The sequence below is a fragment of the Entelurus aequoreus genome, linkage group LG01 (genome assembly GCF_033978785.1).
Source record: "Entelurus aequoreus isolate RoL-2023_Sb linkage group LG01, RoL_Eaeq_v1.1, whole genome shotgun sequence".
Lineage (NCBI taxonomy): Eukaryota > Metazoa > Chordata > Actinopteri > Syngnathiformes > Syngnathidae > Entelurus > Entelurus aequoreus.
In genome coordinates this window covers 58376503-58396685 of record NC_084731.1, presented here as the reverse complement: position 1 = coordinate 58396685, position 20183 = coordinate 58376503, and the positions used below count along the sequence as shown (strand labels likewise).

At 42.7% G+C, this 20183-nt stretch overlaps 1 protein-coding gene across 1 annotated transcript in view; it reads left to right on the top strand.

The window, feature by feature from the left end:
• prelp (proline/arginine-rich end leucine-rich repeat protein) overlaps nucleotides 1-20183 on the top strand; it is a 65549-nt gene that overhangs the window by 28212 nt on the left and 17154 nt on the right. Inside the window, exon 2 of the mRNA XM_062054954.1 lies at nucleotides 19730-20147. Coding sequence (XP_061910938.1) covers nucleotides 19734-20147 — 414 coding nt within the window. The 5' untranslated portion in view covers nucleotides 19730-19733. The remainder of the gene's footprint in view (nucleotides 1-19729; nucleotides 20148-20183) is intronic.

The following is a 20183-nucleotide window of genomic DNA, read 5'->3' as shown; positions in this document are numbered from 1 at the left end:
TCCATATTCGTTTTTATACACTTTACAATAAATACATTGGCGGCAAACTCCGTAGCTTGCTAGCTTGTTTGCGCTGGCTTTCGGAGACTCTTATTTTGTTAGCGCAGGCGCGATGGAGCGACACTTTTATTGTGAAGACAGGAACTGTGCGGTCAGTCTTTAGGCTTTTGAGAGAGGTACGGTTGAAATAAAAAAGTGTCCTTTTTCCTTCACACTTTTGATTGATTGATTGAATCTTGTATTAGTAGATTGCACAGTACAGTACATATTCCGTACAATTGACCACTAAATGGTAACACCCCAATAAGTTTTTCAACTTGTTTAAGTCGGGGTCGGCGTGTGACGGTCATGTGACCGCCTGGCTCTGTTTGATTGGTCCAACGTCACCAGTGACTGCATCTGATTGGTGAAACGGAGTCAAACGTCACCAGTGACTGCATGTGATTGGTGAAACGCAGGCATGCGATAGATCCTACTTTGAAGGTCTGTCTGACAAACCAAAACAACAACAGCATTAACAGATCGATAAAAATCAGTAGCGAACTGAATGTAGATAAATGGAGTGGAGTAAAAGTAGCGTTTCTTCTCTATAAATATACTCAAGTAAAAGTAAAAGTATGTTGCATTAAAACTACTCTTAGAAGTACAATCCATCCCAAAAGTTACTCAAGTAGATGTAACGGAGTAAATGTAGCGCGTTACTACCCACCTCTGCTTAAGCTGTACATCAAGCAAGAATGGGAAAGATTTCCACTTCAAAAATGTTTCTCCTCAGTTCCTAAACATTTACTGAGTGTTGTTAAAAGGAAAGGCCATGTAACACAAAGGTAAAAATGTCCCTGTGACAACTTTTTTGCAATGTGTTGCTGCCATTAAATTTTAAGTTAATGATTATTTGCAAAAAAAAGTATGAACATTAAATATATTGTCTTTGCAGTCTATTCAATTGAATATAAGTTGAAAAGGATTAGCAAATCATTGTATTCTCTTTTTATTTACCATCTACACAACATGCCAACTTCACTGGTTTTGGGTTTTGTAGATCAGGCCCTAAGAGCAGTTTCTACACCCTTGTGAACAATATTAGGTACACTTGTAGAATTACGCTAAAACACTTGCATAACTTTCAATTGGCATAATGTCTGGTAAGTACCCATTTAACAATATGTCGACTATTTGTTTGCAGTGGAAGAAGAATTGCACAAAATATTACAGAGAGGTAATATTTAAAAAAAAATGTTTGTCCTTACGTGGGTAAGTGTTCTTAAGAAAACCTCCGTGCAGTTGTTTTGGATGTCTTTAGGGCACTGGTGTCAAACTCAAGGCCCGGGGGCCAAATCTGGCATGCCACATTATTTTATGTGGCCCGCGAAAGCCTGGAAATAATATGTGTTAATAAAATATTTTCTTACAAAATATATTTGTTCTTTCCCTTTTTACATTAAAAAATAATGTACTGCATGCAATTGCATATCTTTTAAAGTTCAATTTGATCAAAATCTAAATATTATATTATCATATTTACCAAAAATAGTTGTTGTTAAAATAAAGATAAATACTGTACTTAAATGTCTGCTTGACTTATGATTTCAAAACAAATTATAAATCAAATTGTAGACTGTAAAATTGACGATAGATTTTACAGTTAAATACCGCCGATTGAGTTTTTACCATTAAATCAACTTTGGTACTGTTTTTTTTCATATACAGTAAGACACTAAAACATTGAAAAACAAAAAAAAACAACATTAAAACAAGATTTTACGTTTTAAAAAAAAACTGGCAGCTCCGTTGCTTGAATGTTACCGCTAAAAACAGTGGTATTGTTTCTCCATTCCATTCCATTTATTCCATTTGTTTACATGCTTTAACAAAAACCCACTGCGTTTACTGTGAAATTCCGGTGACTGAGCTGCAGGTTTTTAAAGTAAAATGTTTTTGGTTTTTTTTGCAGCTTATGTAAAAAAAATATATTGTCAATGTATTATATATACACATGTATATTCATATATTACTCTTTGTTAAAAGCGGCCCTCTGAGCAACCATAACTGTGATGTGGCCCCACCCCTGCTTTAGTGTGTGCTGGAGTACTACAATGTCTCACCAGGAGGTGAAAACACAAACAAGCAACAAAATACAATCAAGTATAGGCTAATTATGGTGCGAAAACATGTTATATAATAGGGTTTTTTTTTTATCTCAGTTTCTTTATTTAGCTAAAAGTTGTGGAAACATTAAGATTAAGCTTCAATTATTACAGTGCATCCAGTCCATCACTTTTTCCACATTTTGTTATGTTACAGCCTTATTCCAAAATGGAATATATTGATTTTTTTTCCTGAAAATTCTACACACAATACCCCATAAGACTATGTTAAAGGTTGTTTTTTTTGTTTTTTTAAATGATGTTTATAGCACCGGGAACTGGGAGAGTGGTCAGAATAGAGAGAAATATGAATGCAGCAATGTACAGAGACATCTGGATGAAAACCAACACTTCCCATCCAACCCGACAGAGCTTGAGAGGTGCTGCAAAGAGGAATGGTTGAAAGTGCCCAAAGATAGGTGTGCCAAGCTTGTGGCATTGTATTCAAAAAGACTTGAGGCTGGAATTGCTGCCAAAGGTGCATCAACTAAGTATTGAGCAAATGCTCTGATTACTTATTTTTATAGATTTTTAGTGTAAAAGCAGCACTAAGTAACTTTTCAACCTTGATAACATATGTTCATAACTTTTGGGACAATACATGAACTATTTGAAAGACACCTGAGGGGGTCTGTATCGCTCTAACTGGCACTTAGTGACTGTGAGGAGGGGGGCAGGAACCCTGCCACACAAAAAACGACAAATGTGCTGACTTGCTTTATGGCATACGTCACTCCTCCTTTCCCCATTCCTTATGAAAACGGAAGTCGATGCGAACGCCTGCGTGCAATTACTGCTATCATGGCAGAAGCTGCAAAACAACCAAAGAAACGAAAAGTTTTGTCTGAGGAGACAAAGAAAAAGGGAGGCTACCCGAATAAAAGGACACTCGCTGACGTGGGCTCAAAGACGAGGAATTTCAGAGCGATGCTGCCTTGGCTCTGTTCCTGCTAAACTAGGAAGTGACTTTCTATGCTCAAATCAAAATGCTAATGCTAATGTTAGCTATTGGACATTTCTGTGATAGTTCCACACTACTTCCGCCTGTCTTTCTTTCCTTGGGACCTGCATCCGTCCCGATACATTCTTGGTAGTAGTGTCATGTTTGTAGAACAATCCAAGATCATTTCTTGAGTGTTTGCTATTTAACATCAGCCATTAGAGACAGAATATTTGTGACAATATCAAATCAAGTCAGTGTGATGCTATATGCGCTAGACATCATGGGAAATGTGGTCTTCTTCTGGCCAAACACTACCACTTTGGTCCACTGGTGCTGCCAAAATCAACCAAAACTAAAATTTCTTAAATGGGGCTCGAACAAATTTTCAAAATTAAAAAAAAAATACATATTATCCATTCTCAATATGGGATATTGTGGGTAGAATTTTGAGGACAAACAATGTATTCCATGTTGGAATAAGGCTGTAACATAACAAAATGTGAATGTACCTGCTTATGCATCACACATGTAAATACAGCAAGCTCATCTGTTGTCTTCCTTACTTAGTCAAGGGAGTTGAAAATAGTTTCATTTAAATCTTCCTCGTGTAAAAATCAGCTTCAAGGTCTCTGCTGTGCAGGTGGTGTGTTGTGGTCATGACGTGTACCGCCGCAGGGTTATAGATGTTATAAAAAATTTTTATTACAACCACGTTATTAGGTTTTTTTTGATGCGAACAAAAAATATATCTATTTTAGGCATGGAGTTGATTTATCCAGGGAGAAAAGTGCATACATAGTTTCCTGCCAAAATGCAAAATCTCGGTTATTGCATCAAAACATGACGACAGGAAGTTAAACTCAGTCCCTCATTGGACTGTTTTGACTTGGTGTGAGACGTGGTGCACACCCTGGAATGGTCGCCATCCTATCACAGGACAGATACTGTATTTTTTAAAATCCTTTCATTTTCTCAAAACCTGACAGTGCGCCTTATAACCCGGTGCGCCTAATGTAAGAAATAATTTTGGTTTTGCTTACCGACCTCAAAGCTATTTTATTTGGTACGTGGTGTAATGATAAGTGTGACCAGTATATGGCAGTCACACACATAAGCGATACGTGTAGACTGCAATATGACTCAAGTAAACAACACCCAAATGTTATATGTTCCATTGAAAATATAGAACATTACACACGGCGCTCAAAAATCTATCAAAATGTTTTAGTACGACTTTGGTAAGCTATCAAGCCGCACCGCTTGATGGATTGTACTGTGCTTCAACATAGGAGTATTATTATGGCGTGTGTATAATGTAAGACGTATTATCTGGTGTTTTTTCTCGCAATATTATGCAAAAGCAACTTTTCTTACCTTCTGGTACCTGTTGATGTGTATTTGGGATCTGCATTAGTCATGAAAATTTGTGCGCGTCCACCTTTATAGTCCGTAGTCGATAAGCTTCTTCTTTTTCTCTACCTTCTTGTTATGGGACATTCATCCTTCGCTGTTGCCATCTCTAATATAAAGTAGTGTAAAGTTCTTACTTATACCTGTCAGTAAACTCGCCATGGAAGCGCTAAAACATACTGGTGTAGTGAGTTTACATAATACACCCAAGGAATGTTTATTTATTAGAGAGTTCCGGTCGGACGGTTTTTCACGGGACACATTTCCTGCGTTGTTGTTACACTAGTGAGCCATGGATGAGGAGATGCCGCTCCGTTATTGATTTAAGTCAAGTCTGAATGTCATTAAAACAGTTTAGCTCCCGAAGGTTACTTACTTAGACTTAGTTCCTCCCGTTCCTATTGGAACATTGGGAGACGAGTCCCCTCCATTTTCTCCGGTCTCTGGCGGCTCTTCTTGCTCCGTGCCAGTTGACACCCATCTCCCTCATGTCTTCCTTGGCTGTCTGTCTCCACGTCTTCTCTTCCTTATTCCACCTTCTAGCATCCAGTCCATTGCCACACTTGCCGGCCTCTCTCTTGGCAGTCGGAGTACGTGCCCCATCATTCTCCTTCTCCTTTCGGAGACAATGTCAGACAGTGCTGCTACAACTGCCCTTCTCATCACCTCCTGGTTGGCGATGTGGTCTCTCCAGGAGATCTTCAGTATGGATCTGAGGGATCGCCTGTGGAAGACTTGCAGCTTGTTGGTGATACTGGCTGTCTTCATCCACGTCCCACAGGCGTAGGCTGCTGTTGGAATGACCACTAGCTTGATGGCCGTTGTGATGGCTTTGGACGACCAGATGTTTCGGAGCCGTTGGAACACTTCTGCAGCTTTGCCAATTCTGTTATTGACATCTTTCTCCACGTCTTCTGTACTTGAGAAGTTACTTCCAAAATAGGTGAAGTCGTCAACATACTCTAGGTCATGTTTGTCTATAGTGAGTGGTGGAATGTGTTGTATTTGTCCAACGGCCATGGCCTTGGTTTTTTCTTGGCCTATCCGTAGTCCGATTTTTTCTCCGTGCTCGTGGAGATTGTTGGTCATCTCTTGGAGTGCACGCTGAGTATGGCTAACCAGAGCCAGGTCATCCGCAAAGTCTAGGTCGGTTAATCTGCCCTCTCCCCACTTGATGCCAAAGTTTGCCCCGGTGACGGACTTCTTCATCAATGAAGTCAATAAAAATTATGAACAGCAATAGCGACAGGATGCAACCCTGCCTCACATCGGTCACAATGTCGAAGTCGTTGGTTAGTTTTGACTCTGCAAGTAGAGTTGTGGTTAATTCCCGAAGGTGAGCCACGTAAATAAGACTGCCCACAAAACGGCGCATCCTAAAGCGACTGTCAGAAAGCCACATTTTGACCAAAGAACTACCATCCATCCATCCATTTTCTTCCACTTATCCGAGGTCAGGTCGCGGGGACAGCAGCCAAAGCAGGGAAGCCCAGACTTCCCTCTCCCCAGCTACTTTGTCCAGCTCTTCCCGGGGGATCCCGAGGCGTTCCCAGGCCAGCCGGGAGACATAGTCTTCCCAACGTGTCCTGGGTCTTCCCCGTGGCCTCCTACCGGTCGGACGTGCCCTAAACACCTCCCTAGGGAGGCGTTCGGGAGGCATCCTGACCAAATGCCCGAACCACCTCATCTGGCAAAGAACCACCATTACATGTTATGTAGACCACAAGGAAGTGTTTTCAATTTAGAAAATAAATTATAATAATATGACCCCTTTAATGCGCCCTTAAAATCCGGTGCACCTTTTGTATGAAAATAGACCTGAATAGACCCGCTCATCGGCAGTGCGCCTTATAATCCGGGGCGCCCTACGGTCCGGAAAATAGGGTACATGTACAACACAGTCACTTTCACACCTTTGGATGATTTACACTCTCTGAAAAATCCAACACTCAGGATTTTGGGATGTGTGAGGAAGGCGGTGTTCTGAGAAAATGTGCTACCCATAAAAAAATGTGCTACCCAACGCTACTGAGCACGTGCACCGTGTGCATCCATGCTGAAAGTTTTCTCCAGCGAAATAACCACAACAGTTAAAGTGAAAAATATTAATATATTGTGGTTATTTTTTAGCAAAACCAAAACAGTATAAACCTTGATTAACCTGCCAATAAGTTTTATTGGGCCCACGAGATGAGTTTGCGGGGTATAAAAATGAGCTGAAATTTTTGAAAGGAAGAAACTGCTGTTCTAAATGTGTCCACTGGATGTCACAATAGAAATATGTACTTATGCTGCTTATTAGTCATAGTTGTTTTGACATTTACCAAAATAAAATATTTTGTGTTGTACTTATGAGTGGGGACACATTTTCTGGGCGCACATAAATATGCTGAAATAATATGTATCCGAGTCCGTGTACCTTCCGTTCATTATCAAATTCTTAAATGCAAATCATAAAAACCAATTTCGGACCCATCCATCCGATTTCTACCGCTTGTCCCTTTTGGGGACAACAGGGCGTGGCGAAGTTGGTAGAGTGGCCGTGCCAGCAATCGGAGGGTTGCTGGTTACTAGGGTTCAATCCCCACCTTCTACCATCCTAGTCACGTCAGTTGTGTCCTTGGGCAAGACACTTCACCCTTGCTCCTGATGGCTGCTGGTTAGCGCCTTGCATGGCAGCTCCCGCCATCAGTGTGTGAATGTGTGTGTGAATGGGTGAATGTGGAAATACTGTCAAAGCGCTTTGAGTACCTTGAAGGTAGAAAAGCGCTATACAAGTATAACCTATTTATCATTTATCATTTATAACAATGATAGACATAAAAATATAAATATGTATATACATATACATTTATATATACAAACCCCATTTCCATATGAGTTGGGAAATTGTGTTAGATGTAAATATAAACAGAATACAATGATTTGCAAATCTTTTTCAATCCATATTCAGTTGAATATGCTACAAAGACAACATATTTGCTGTTCAAACTGATAAACTTTTTTTTTTTTGCAAAAAATCATTAACTTTAGAATTTAATGCCAGCAACACGTGACAAAGAAGTTGGGAAAGGTGTCAATAAATACTGATAAAGTTGAGGAATGCTCATCAAACACTTATTTGGAACATCCCACTGTCACAGTGAGGGGGTGCGCTTGCTGCGCGGTTGTTCTCCCAATGCAAAGGAACGGCTCCGGACGAAGGCGTAAGGTAGGAAGTGATTTATTTCTCATAAATCATCCAATTAACAAAACAACAAGGATGCGTGCCGAGCGCACGGGAAGCTAAGGAACTATTTACTTAGCATAGGCAAAAGACAAGGAACTCAAAAACTCACGTGACAATTGCATGGAGCAAAACACAACGAAAGCAGGACGAGTGACTGGCAAAGGCAACTTAAATAATGCCTCTGATTAGCGCTCGGGAAGCAGGTGAGCGGGCGAGCACTAATCAGAGACAGGTGCACACAAAGAGTGACCATGACAACCAAAACAAACTCCTGAAGTGCACAAAACAACTAAGGAAGTCCAAAACTAACAGAACATAACTAAACAAAACATGATCCAGACCACGGATCATGACAGAGCCTCCCCCTTATGGACAGATTCTAGATGTCCAAAAAACCAGCAGGGTCAAAAGTCATGGGAGGGCGGAGGGAGGACATGACGGTGGGTCGCCAGGCCAAGTGTCCCCGAATACACCGAGGACAAGTCAAGTGGCGGCGGCGAGTGGAACGCCGCCGCAGCAGGCGAGGCGGGCGACCAGGGAATGGCGGGCGCACTTGGCGAGGCGGACGACCAGGGAGCGGCCACATCCGTGGTCGACCGGGAGGTGGGCGCGTCGGCGCCGTCATGGCAGGCGTGGACGCCGCAGCGGACGAGTCATGCGTGGTAGTAGGTGCAGGCGGCGAGTCAGGCGTGGTAGCAGGTGCAGGCGGCGAGTCAGGCGTGGCAGCAGGCACCGGAGCTTGGCGAGGAGCAGGCACCGGAACTTGGTGAAGAGCAGGCACCGGAGCTTGGCGAGGAGCAGGCACCGGAGCTTGGCGAGGAGCAGGCACCGGCGCTTGGCGAGGAGCAGGCACCGGCGTCTGGCGAGGAGCAGGCACAAGCGTCTGGCGAGGAGCAGGCACCGGAGCTTGGCGAGGAGCAGGCACCGGCGTCTGGCGAGGAGCAGGTACAGGCGTCTGGCGAGGAGCAGGCACAGGCGTCTGGCGAGGAGCAGGCACAGGCGTCTGGCGAGGAGCAGGTACAGGCGTCTGGCGAGGAGGAGGTACAGGCGTCTGGCGTGGAGCAGGTACTGGTGCCAGCCGGGGTGCAGGCACTGGTGCCAGCCGGGGTGCAGGCACTGGTGCCAGCCGGGGTGCAGGCACTGGTGCCAGCCGGGGTGCAGGAACAGGTGCCAGCCGGGGTGCAGGAACAGGTGCCTGCCGGGGTGCAGGAACAGGTACTGGAGATGGTGGCGTCTGCAAGCCCACCGGAAAAGATGGTGGCGTCTGCAGGCCCACCGGACAAGATGGTGGCGTCTGCAGGCCCACCGGACAAGATGGTGTCGTCTGCAGGCCCACTGGACAAGATGGTGGCGTCTGCAGGCCCACCCGGGCAGAGGTTAGCCATGAGCATGGCGGAGGTGGTCTAGCTGGGGGTAGCGGTTTGGCATGCCGAAAGACTGGTGGTGGCGGCCGGGATGGAAGTTGCTGCCTGGTTGGGCGCAGCTGAGCCACCCCACCAGCACAGCTCCCGGCCCCAGCCCCCCCTCAAGGGGCGGATACCAGACGCGCTCCTTGCGGTCTGGAACAGTCTTTACGGGTGGGTGGCGGGAGGTCAGGATGGGGGAAAAATCCTCCCCTCTAAATTGTCCAAAATGTCTTTTCCCATTCTCTTCTCATCCTCCCAAAGACCCACCTGAGGTCTTTTGGGAGGATGAGAGGAAAAAGTCACTGACGTGGGCGGGGCTAGAGTCCTAGGGGGCGGAGCTTGGCACTCAGAAGGAGACTGTGGCTGACATCTAAATTTCAAAAGAATGTCCTGATAATGTTTAATTTTAGAATTAAAGTCTTTAGGAGGTTGCTGACAGAAAGAGTCAAAAGAATTTAAAAAAAAATCTTCGTCTCTGACGTCATCCACAGTGGGCGGGATGACGTCATCCGTGCGGGTCTCCAGCTGACTGACAGCCCAATCGGTGAATTGCTTAGCAAAATATGTGATGGGATTACCTAATTTTGGGTGCGAGCAATACTGGTCTGGCTGCAACTTGCTTCGGTCCGGGGGAGGAGCTTGCGGGAGCGACGCGTCATGACGGCGAAAAGAAGCCTTTCTGGCTGGCTTCCGTCCTCGCCAGCGCGTCTCCATCTCCTCGTGGCCCGTCTGCGGAAGAACGATGCTGCTTTCGTTCTGTCACAGTGAGGGGGTGCGCTTGCTGCGCGGTTGTTCTCCCAATGCAAAGGAACGGCTCTGGACGAAGGCGTAAGGTAGGAAGTGATTTATTTCTCATAAATCATCCAATAAACAAAACAACAAGGATGCGTGCCGAGCGCACGGGAAGCTAAGGAACTATTTACTTAGCATAGGCAAAAGACAAGGAACTCAAAAACTCACGTGACAATTGCATGGAGCAAAACACAACGAAAGCAGGACGAGTGACTGGCAAAGGCAACTTAAATAATGCCTCTGATTAGCGCTCGGGAAGCAGGTGAGCGGGCGAGCACTAATCAGAGACAGGTGCACACAAAGAGTGACCATGACAACCAAAACAAACTCCTGAAGTGCACAAAACAACTAAGGAAGTCCAAAACTAACAGAACATAACTAAACAAAACATGATCCGGACCACGGATCATGACACCCACAGGTGAATAGGAAAATTGGGAACAGGTGGGTGCCATGATTGGGTATAAAAGTAGATTCCATGAAATGCTCAGTCATTCACAAACAAGGATGGGGCGAGGGTCACCACTTTGTCAACAAATGCGTGAGCAAATTGTTGAACAGTTTAAGAAAAACCTTTCTCAACCAGCTATTGCAAGGAATTTAGGGATTTCACCATCTACGGTCCGTAATATCATCAAAGGGTTCAGAGAATCTGGAGAAATCACTGCACGTAAGCAGCTAAGCCCGTGACTATTGATCCCTCAGGCTGTACTGCATCAACAAGCGACATCAGTGTGGAAAGGATATCACCACATGGGCTCAGGAACACTTCAGAAACTCACTGTCAGTAACTACAGTTGGTCGCTACATCTGTAAGTGCAAGTTAAAACTCTCCTATGCAAGGCGAGAACCGTTTATCAACAACACCCAGAAACGCCGTCGGCTTCGCTGGGCCTGAGCTCATCTAAGATGGACTGATACAAAGTGAAAAAGTGTTCTGTGGTCTGACGAGTCCACATTTCAAATTGTTTTTGGAAACTGTAAACGTCGTGTCCTCCGGACCAAAAAGGAAAATAACCATCTGGATTGTTATAGGCGCAAAGTTGAAAAGCCAGCATCTGTGATGGTATGGGGGTGTATTAGTGCCCAAGACATGGGTAACTTACACATCTGTGAAGGTGCCATTAATGCTGAAGGGTACATACAGGTTTTGGAGCAACATATGCTGCCATTCAAGCAACATTACGATGGACGCCCCTGCTTATTTCAGCAAGACAATGCCAAGCCACGTGTTACATCAACGTGGCTTCATAGTAAAAGAGTGCGGGTACTAGACTGGCCTGCCTGTAGTCCAGACCTGTCTCCCATTGAAAATGTGTGGCGCATTATGAAGCCTAAAATACCACAACGGAGACCCCCGGACTGTTGAACAACTTAAGCTGTACATCAAGCAAGAATGGGAAAGAATTCCACCTGAGAAGCTTAAAAAATGTGTCTCCTCAGTTCCCAAACGTTTACTGAGTGTTGTTAAAAGGAAAGGCCATGTAACACAGTGGTGAACATGCCCTTACCCAACTACTTTGGCACGTGTTGCAGCCATGAAATACTAAGTTAATTATTATTTGCAAAAAAAAAATAAAGTTTATGAGTTTGAACATCAAATATCTTGTCTTTGTAGTGCATTCAATTGAATATGGGTTGAAAAGGCTTTGCAAATCATTGTATTCCGTTTATATTTACATCTAAAACAATTTCCCAAATCATAAGAAAACGGGGTTTGTACATATACATAAAAATATACATATATACCCATAAACACACATGCTGTGACGATTTGTCACTCCATTTCTGTTTGTGCTTCTTTGTTTTGTGTTCATTTCCTATCAGTGCTCTGAGCGCTGTTTTCCCCTCACCTGCCGTTGATTGGCATCCGGGCCACACCTGGTGCTAATCAGCAACAGGTCAGACGAAAACAGCGCTCAGCGGAGACATGCAGAAAATGGATATCAAAACAAGAGCACTGATAGGGAATAAACACAAAACAAGGAAGCACAAACAGAAATGGAGTGTCAGATCATCACACACACATACATATATAAACATATACATATACCGGTATACCCATATACGCACATACATATATACATTCCATTTTTTCTATTTTCATTTCTGAAACAAAAGTTATTTAATGAGACTTTTTTAAAACAAACTGAACCAAGATGTTATGGTCATGCTAAAAACACGCTAAACGCAAAAGAAAGGCTAAAATACTGCTTCTGGTTCAATTTGTCATCACACATAACCACTCATTTTTGCATTTTGGATGACATTTTTATTTTTTTTATTTTTTTTGTGTTTATCTGGAAAAATTCAAATCCATTAAAGGAAAACCGCACAAAATCAAATTTAATGGCAATATTTTAATGAAAATAAACCCTTTTTTTTGTTTGTTTTAAAATCTGCCATGTATAATAAAAATCGAAAAACAGCTCTAATTTTTTATTTTTTTTATTTGCGTTTCAGAATTGGAAATAGAAAGAACGGAAGGTACCTATCCCCTTCTAACCTCATGTGTGATTCAAGAAATGAGTCCAAATTGACAAGTTTTGTTGTAAATGATACTACATATTTACAGAATAAACCACATGATGTTAGTAATAGTACATCAGTTGAGGAATATGAGAAAATTACATTAATAACATCCTGTCATTTGGAGTTGGTAGAGTGGCCGTGCCAGCAATCGGAGGGTTGCTGGTTACTAGGGTTCAATCCCCACCTTCTACCATCCTAGTCACGTCCGTTGTGTCCTTGGGCAAGACACTTCACCCTTGCTCCTGATGGCTGCTGGTTAGCGCCTTGCATGGCTGCTCCCGCCATCAGTGTGTGAATGTGTGTGTGAATGGGTGAATGTGGAAATACTGTCAAAGCGCTTTGAGTACCTGGAAGGTAGAAAAGCGCTATACAAGTATAACCCATTTATTATTTATTTATCTTCAGATAGACTAAAAATAAGACCAGTGGGAACATTTTAAAACTTTCCCAGACTCAATTCCACCTGTTTGATTGATGAACATTATCACATAATTTATTTAGAACGTATAAATAACAACAAATGAAGATCAAATACTATTAACCGCAACATGTAAGTGTAAAAACAACATTATGATGTCTCCATTTTCAGAATGTCCTTGCTTTATTTTTAAACAAAGAAAAAAATGTAAAGTTGTCTTTATTTTTAAGTTATCATGCCATGATTTTACCAGTCCGGCCCACTTGGGAATAGATGTTCCTCCATGTGGCCCCTGAGCTAAAATGACTGACACTGCTCTATACTGCATGGTGACGGACTGAATGTAAACAATAAGTATTTTAACAAGCTCATTAATGAATAGTAATAAAAACTTTTGTTCCAAGACCTACTTCGGACATTTTCTGAAAATTTCATCCATATCCGTCCATTACCTAAATTGCAGAACACCGGCAAGCATAGGAAAAATGCACCTCCCAATGGGAACCCACTACTCCAGACCTGGGCAAATTAAGGCCTGGGGGGGGCCGCATTCGACCCGTTAAGATTTTCAATCTGGCCCGCCGGACATTCCCAAATAATTGTTTTAGATCTTTAAGATGGAAACTGTAGCTGCCATTATGATGTGCAGTGATGTTTTTAAATGACCGTAAATCCTGAACTATACTATACCTATATAACTATATAAAAATATAACTATGTATTTCAATGGTTGGAATCTTCCCTTTTGTATGATATACTAGTTACTATGGTAATTTAATGAGTTACTATGGTAATCTAATGAGTTACTATGGTAATCTAATTAGGTACTATGGTAATCTAATGAGTTACTAAGGTAATCTACTGAGTTACTATGGTCATCTAATTAGTTAGACGGTCATCTAATTAGTTACTATGGTAATCTAATTAGTTACTATGGTAATCTAATTCACAGCAGCTCAGACGAGGCACCAAGCAGTGTGGGTGGGGAGCGTTTCCACAGAGTGTTTCCAGAGCGGCCAGCCTGAAATGTGGGTGTCAGGGACAGACGCGGAAGGAAACTTTTACAACAAAGTTCTAAAGCTTAGCGATATATCACATATCAGATTGTAGGTGTTTTTTTTTTTTACACTTTGCGTTCGTATTTCACTGTGTTTGTTGCATTTTTGTTGCGTTTTGCTTAATTGTAAAATATGTGAATGGAGAGGGGGGTGTGACGTTCATATGTTGTCAATATTCAGTGTTTTAGCCTTCATAGTTAATCTTGTAAATCCCACATTCTTTATTTTCATGTACATTCTGGGTGTCTCGTTCAGTAAAAAAAAGTTTAAATTCCATTCAGTTTTTTAAGGCGGTCTGTCATAACGTTTTTAGCATTCAATCAGACATTATTGTGAGGTTTTGTATTCGTGTTCCTAAAAATAGATATACTGGCCCCCAGACACTTTTTTTTCTCTAAACTTGGTCCCCTAAGTCAAAATAATTGCCCAGGCCTGCACTACTCCAATGTGCAGTCCACTACCAAGTCCATCCAGGATTTGGCAGTTTTCTAGTAATGTCCAATAACATTGCTTCAGCTTTGGATTTACCAAATGTGCTATCAATGTGTTTTTTTGTAACTCTGACACTGTAATGTGTGGTCGCATCGAGTCTTTTGTATTTTGGAGCCTTCATATCAAAAATCAATTGACATTTATACAGGAAGGTGTACTGGGTTAATCATTTTGCAATGTAGTCTGCTGAAAATAATAGAAAGTGCCACTCTACATAGCAACTAGCACTGTGGTCAGAGTTGGAATTGCCACAATTATGCCACAGTTATTCAATAGCTAAAGTGGACAGTACACGCCCCAAATCCGTCACGTTTCACGTGTCAGGTAAACCACGACAAATTAATCCCCTTCCTACCGTACATGTTTGACCACAACATGTACAGCAAGTAAATAATGACTACAATCTAGGGTTGTACGGTATACAGTACTACTATAGTATTGCAGTACTAATGAATCAAAAACGGTACTATACTCTGTTTGAAAAGTACCGGTTCCCCATTTTTTGTTTTGTTTTCATTGCTGGTTTATGAGCAGAGGAGCATGTTCGGCAGCGCACACACACGGAGTACTTACAAGCAGACACAGTGTGTAGACAGAAAAGGGAGAACGGACACATTTTGGCTTCAAAACTAAAGGTAAAGGTGAAGTTATAACACTGAAACACCCTCAGGAAGAGATGCTTTAAAACATGGCTAGCTAACTAGCAGCCAACATCCTTTCGCAGTCTGCAGTGTTTTAGCTACTTCTAAATCACTAATCCTCGGCTCCGTGGCGAGAAATAAAGTATGTTTCTTACAAGTACTATTATCACTGAAGGACGAGGACTAGCTAAACTTGCTTCACTACACACCGTAGGAGGATACAATAGCTAACTGCTAACAGCAAACTAGCGCTCCTCAATGTAAACAAATGCCACGGGTGGATCTACAGCGAGTTGAGCTAAGCCTGGACTAAAGCAACCATTTTGTTGGTCAGTTTAAACATGAACCGTAAAAGGTGTGCGCCGTCACAGGACCAAACATAATCTGCATGTCTACGGCCCGTTAGTAGGGAAGGATTCCTGGATGGATCTTGTTTGAGAGGAAGGGGTTAACATTTAGCAATGGAGTCATCTGAAAAAGATGGAACGTGCCACTTTACATAGCAACCGACACTGTGGTCAGAGTTGGAATTGCCACAAAACGCAGATATTCAACGGACGCCCCAAATTCGTCACGTTTCACGTGTCAGGTAAACCACGACAAATTAATCCCCTTCCTACCGTACGTGTTCGATCACACCAGTGCATGCAACGTATGCGGGGTACAACAAACAGCTCCCTTATTGTCCACGACCTGTTCTGTCGTCCGCAAGTCGCAGACACTCCAAGTGTGGAACATAAACTTTTCAGAATGTTCCGACACATTTGATGTAGATGTTCCCCTCATTCGTTGAGAACATTGTCAGAACTGTAGGAGGAAGTTGCAGGGATTGGTCATCCCAAAATCCTGAAGGGTCTGACTAACAACAATGTACTAGAATTAGGGTTGTCCCAATACCAATATTTTGGTACCGGTACCGGAAAAAGGAAAAAAGATTGTGTGACGATAAAAAATATCTATGTAATCATAGTAGTATCGACTAGATACGCTATTGTACTTGGTATCATTACAGTGGAAAGATCCACTCATGGCATTTGTTTACATTCAGGCACTCTAGCTTTTGTTAGCGGTGACGTCGTTGAGCTATTGCATCCTCCTACGGTGTGTACTGAAGCATGTTTAGCTATTCCTTGTCCTGCAGTGATAATGGTACATGTAAGAAACGTACTTTATCCGTCATCATGTAGACGAGGGTTAGTCATAGTCAATAGTGAACATGGAAAACTTGTATTTTAGTAGTAAGTAAACAAACAAAGGCTCCTAATTAGTCTGCTGACGTATGCAGTAACATATTGTGTCATTTATATTCTATTATTTCGTCAACATTAATAAGGACAAACTGTAAAAAATTATTATTAATATACTTGTTCATTTTACTGTTAACATCTGCTTATTTTCCCTTTTAACATGTTCTATGTACACTTCTGTTAAAATGTAATAATTCTTCTCTTGTTTGATACTTTACATTAGTTTTGGATGATACCACAAATTCAGGAATCAATCCGATACCAAGTAAATCCGATACCAGGATCATACATTGGTCATAATTTAAGTTCTCATGTGTCCAGGGACGTATTTCCTGACTTTATAAACATAGTATACATTAAAAAAAATGTATATAAAAAAAATTATTCCAAAAAATATCGATGTAATCATAGTAGTATCGACTAGATACGCCCCTGTAGTTGGTATCATTACAGTGGATGTCACCCATGGTGTTTGTTTACACTGTGACGAAGGTGAGCTATTGCATCTTCCTATGGTGTGTACTGAAGCATGTTTAGCTATTCCTCGTCCTCCAGTGATAATGGTAATTGTAAGAAACGTACCTTATTTGTTGCCATGGAGGTGAGGATTAGTGATTTAGAAGTAGCTAAAACCCTGCAGACTGCGAATGGACTTTAGCCGCTAGCTAGCTAGCCATGTCTTAAAGCATCTCTTCCTGAGGGTGTTTCAGTGTTATAACTTCACCTTTATCGTCAGTTTTCAAGCCAAAATGCGTCCGTTCTCCCTTTTCTGTCTACACACTGTGTCTGCTTGTAAGTACTCCGTGTATGTGCGCTGCCGAACATGCTCCTCTGGTCCTAAAACCAGCAATGACACAACGTGACGACGCGCCGTCATGCTCGTTTAAAAAAAGAGGGGGCACTGAATATGATTCATTAGTATCGCCGTACTATACTAGTAGGTATACTTTTGATTGATTGATTGATTGAGACTTTTATTAGTAGGTTGCACAGTGAAGTACATATTCCGTACAATTGACCACTAAATGGTAACACCCGAATAAGTTTTTCAACTTGTTTAAGTCCACTTAAATTGATTCAGATACTGATATATACTATCATCATAATACAGTCATCACACAAGATAATCACATTGAATTATTTACATTATTTACAATCAGGGGTGTGGGGGGGGGTAGGATATGGACAGCAAGTAGTGGACATAGAAAGAGAGAGAGAGAGAGAGAGAGAGAGAGAGAGAGAGAGAGAGAGAGAGAGAGAGAGAGAGAGAGAGAGAGAGAGAGAGAGAGAGAGATCAGAAGGCATAAGAAAAAGTATCTGCATTTGATTGTTTACATTTGATTATTAGCAATCCGGGGAGGGTGTTAGTTTAGGGTTGTAGCTGCCTGAAGGTGAACATTTATTGCGGTTTTGAAGGAGAATAGAGATGCCCTTTCTTTTATACCTGTTGGGAGCACATTCCACATTGATGTGGCATAGAAAGAGAATGAGTTAAGACCTTTGTTAGTTCGGAATCTGGGTTTAACGTGGTTAGTGGAGCTCCCCCTGGTGTTGTGGTTATGGCGGTCATTTACGTTAAGGAAGTAGTTTGACATGTACTTCGGTATCAGGGAGGTGTAGTGGATTTTATAGACTAGGCTCAGTGCAAGTTGTTTTACTCTGTCCTCCACCTTGAGCCAGCCCACTTTGGAGAAGTGGGTAGGAGTGAGGTGGGATCTGGGGTGGAGGTCTAGAAGTAACCTGACTAGCTTGTTCTGAGATGTTTGGAGTTTAGATTTGAGGGTTTTGGAGGTGCTAGGGTACCAGGAGGTGCATGCGTAATCGAAAAAGGGTTGAACGAGAGTTCCCGCCAGAATCCTCATGGTGCTTTTGTTGACCAGAGAGGAGATTCTGTAGAGAAATCTCGTTCGTTGGTTAACCTTTTTGATTACCATGGTTGCCATTTTATCACAGGAAAGGTTAGCCTCTAGAATGGAACCTAGGTAGGTGACCTCATCTTTCCTGGTGATAACAATGTCACCCACTTTTATAGTGAAGTCATTGACTTTCTTAAGGTTGATGTGGGACCCAAACAGGATGGATTCCGTTTTACCCAAGTGTATGGATAGCTTGTTGTCAGCGAGCCAGGTGCAAGTTCTACAGAGCTATCCATCCTGTTTGGGTCCCACATCAAACTTAAGAGAGTCAATCACTTCACCATAAAAGTAGGTGACAGTGTCATCACCAGGAAAGATGAGGTCACCTACCTAGGTTCCATTCTAGAGGCTAACCTTTCCTGTGATAAAATGGCAACCAAGGTAATCAAAAAGGTTAACCAACGAACGAGATTTCTCTACAGAATTTCCTCTCTGGTCAACAAAAGCACCTTGAGGATTCTGGCGGGAACTCTCGTTCAACCCTTTTTCGATTACGCATGCACCTCCTGGTACCCTAGCACCTCCAAAACCCTCAAATCTAAACTCCAAACATCTCAGAACAAGCTAGTCAGGTTACTTCTAGACCTCCACCCCAGATCCCACCTCACTCCTACCCACTTCTCTAAAGTGGGCTGGCTCAAGGTGGAGGACAGAGTTAAACAACTTGCACTGAGCCTAGTCTATAAAATCCGCTACACCTCCCTGATACCGAAGTACATGTCAAACTACTTCCTTAACGTAAATGACCGCCATAACCACAACACCAGGGGGTGCTCCACTAACCACGTTAAACCCAGATTCCGAACTAACAAAGGTCTTAACTCATTCTCTTTCTATGCCACATCAATGTGGAATGCGCTCCCAACAGGTATAAAAGAAAGGGCATCTCTATCCTCCTTCAAAACCGCTATAAAAGTTCACCTCCAGGCAGCTACAACCCTAAACTAACACCCTACCCGGATTGCTAATAATCAAATGTAAACAATCAAATGCAGATTCTTTTTCTTATGCCTTCTGATCTCTCTCTCTCTCTCTCTCTCTCTCTCTCTATGTCCACTCCCCCCCCCCCCACCCCACCCCCCTCCACACTCCTGATTGTAAATAATGTAAATAATTCAATGTGATTATCTTGTGTGATGACTGTATTATGATGATAGTATATATGATAGTATATATCTGTATCATGAATCAATTTAAGTGGACCCCGACTTAAACAAGTTGAAAAACTTATTCGGGTGTTACCATTTAGTGGTCAATTGTACGGAATATGTACTTCACTGTGCAACCTACTAATAAAAGTCTCAATCAATCAATCAATCAATCAAAGCACTGAGGATTTTCTCCACCTGTGACTTGTCCTTGTCGGATACCAGCAGGGCCGAGTCATCCGCAAACAAAAACAATTCACAGTCGCATGCCGATGACATGTCGTTTATACCGTACAACCCTAACCAGAATGAACAAAAACTTGTATAAATTATGTTTTCTGTTCATTCAGGAGAATGCGGGCCGTCTCAGGACTCTTTTGCGCCTTGACGCTGCTCCTCCTGATGGGAGCAGTGCTCACCCAGAGCGTCCGGCCAAAAAAGCCCACCAGGCGCCCATTCATCCCCAGGGAGCCCGTCGTCACCCAGCCGGAGCCGAAGGAGCCCACGGACATCCCTCCGGTCATCCTGGGCCCGCCCTCCATGTACCCCGACTGTCCCCGGGAGTGTCTGTGCTCTCCCAGCTACCCCAACTCTCTCAACTGCGAGAACCGTAACATCCGCGCCATCCCCGCCATCCCGCCCAGGGCCTACTACCTGTACCTGCAGAACAACTACATCACCGAGGTGACGGCGGAGCCATTCCTGAATGCCACGGATGTCCGCTGGATCAACCTCTCAAACAACCGCATCCAGCGAATAGACAAACAGGTCGGACCGCTTCCTTAATTTCCAACTTGATGTTTT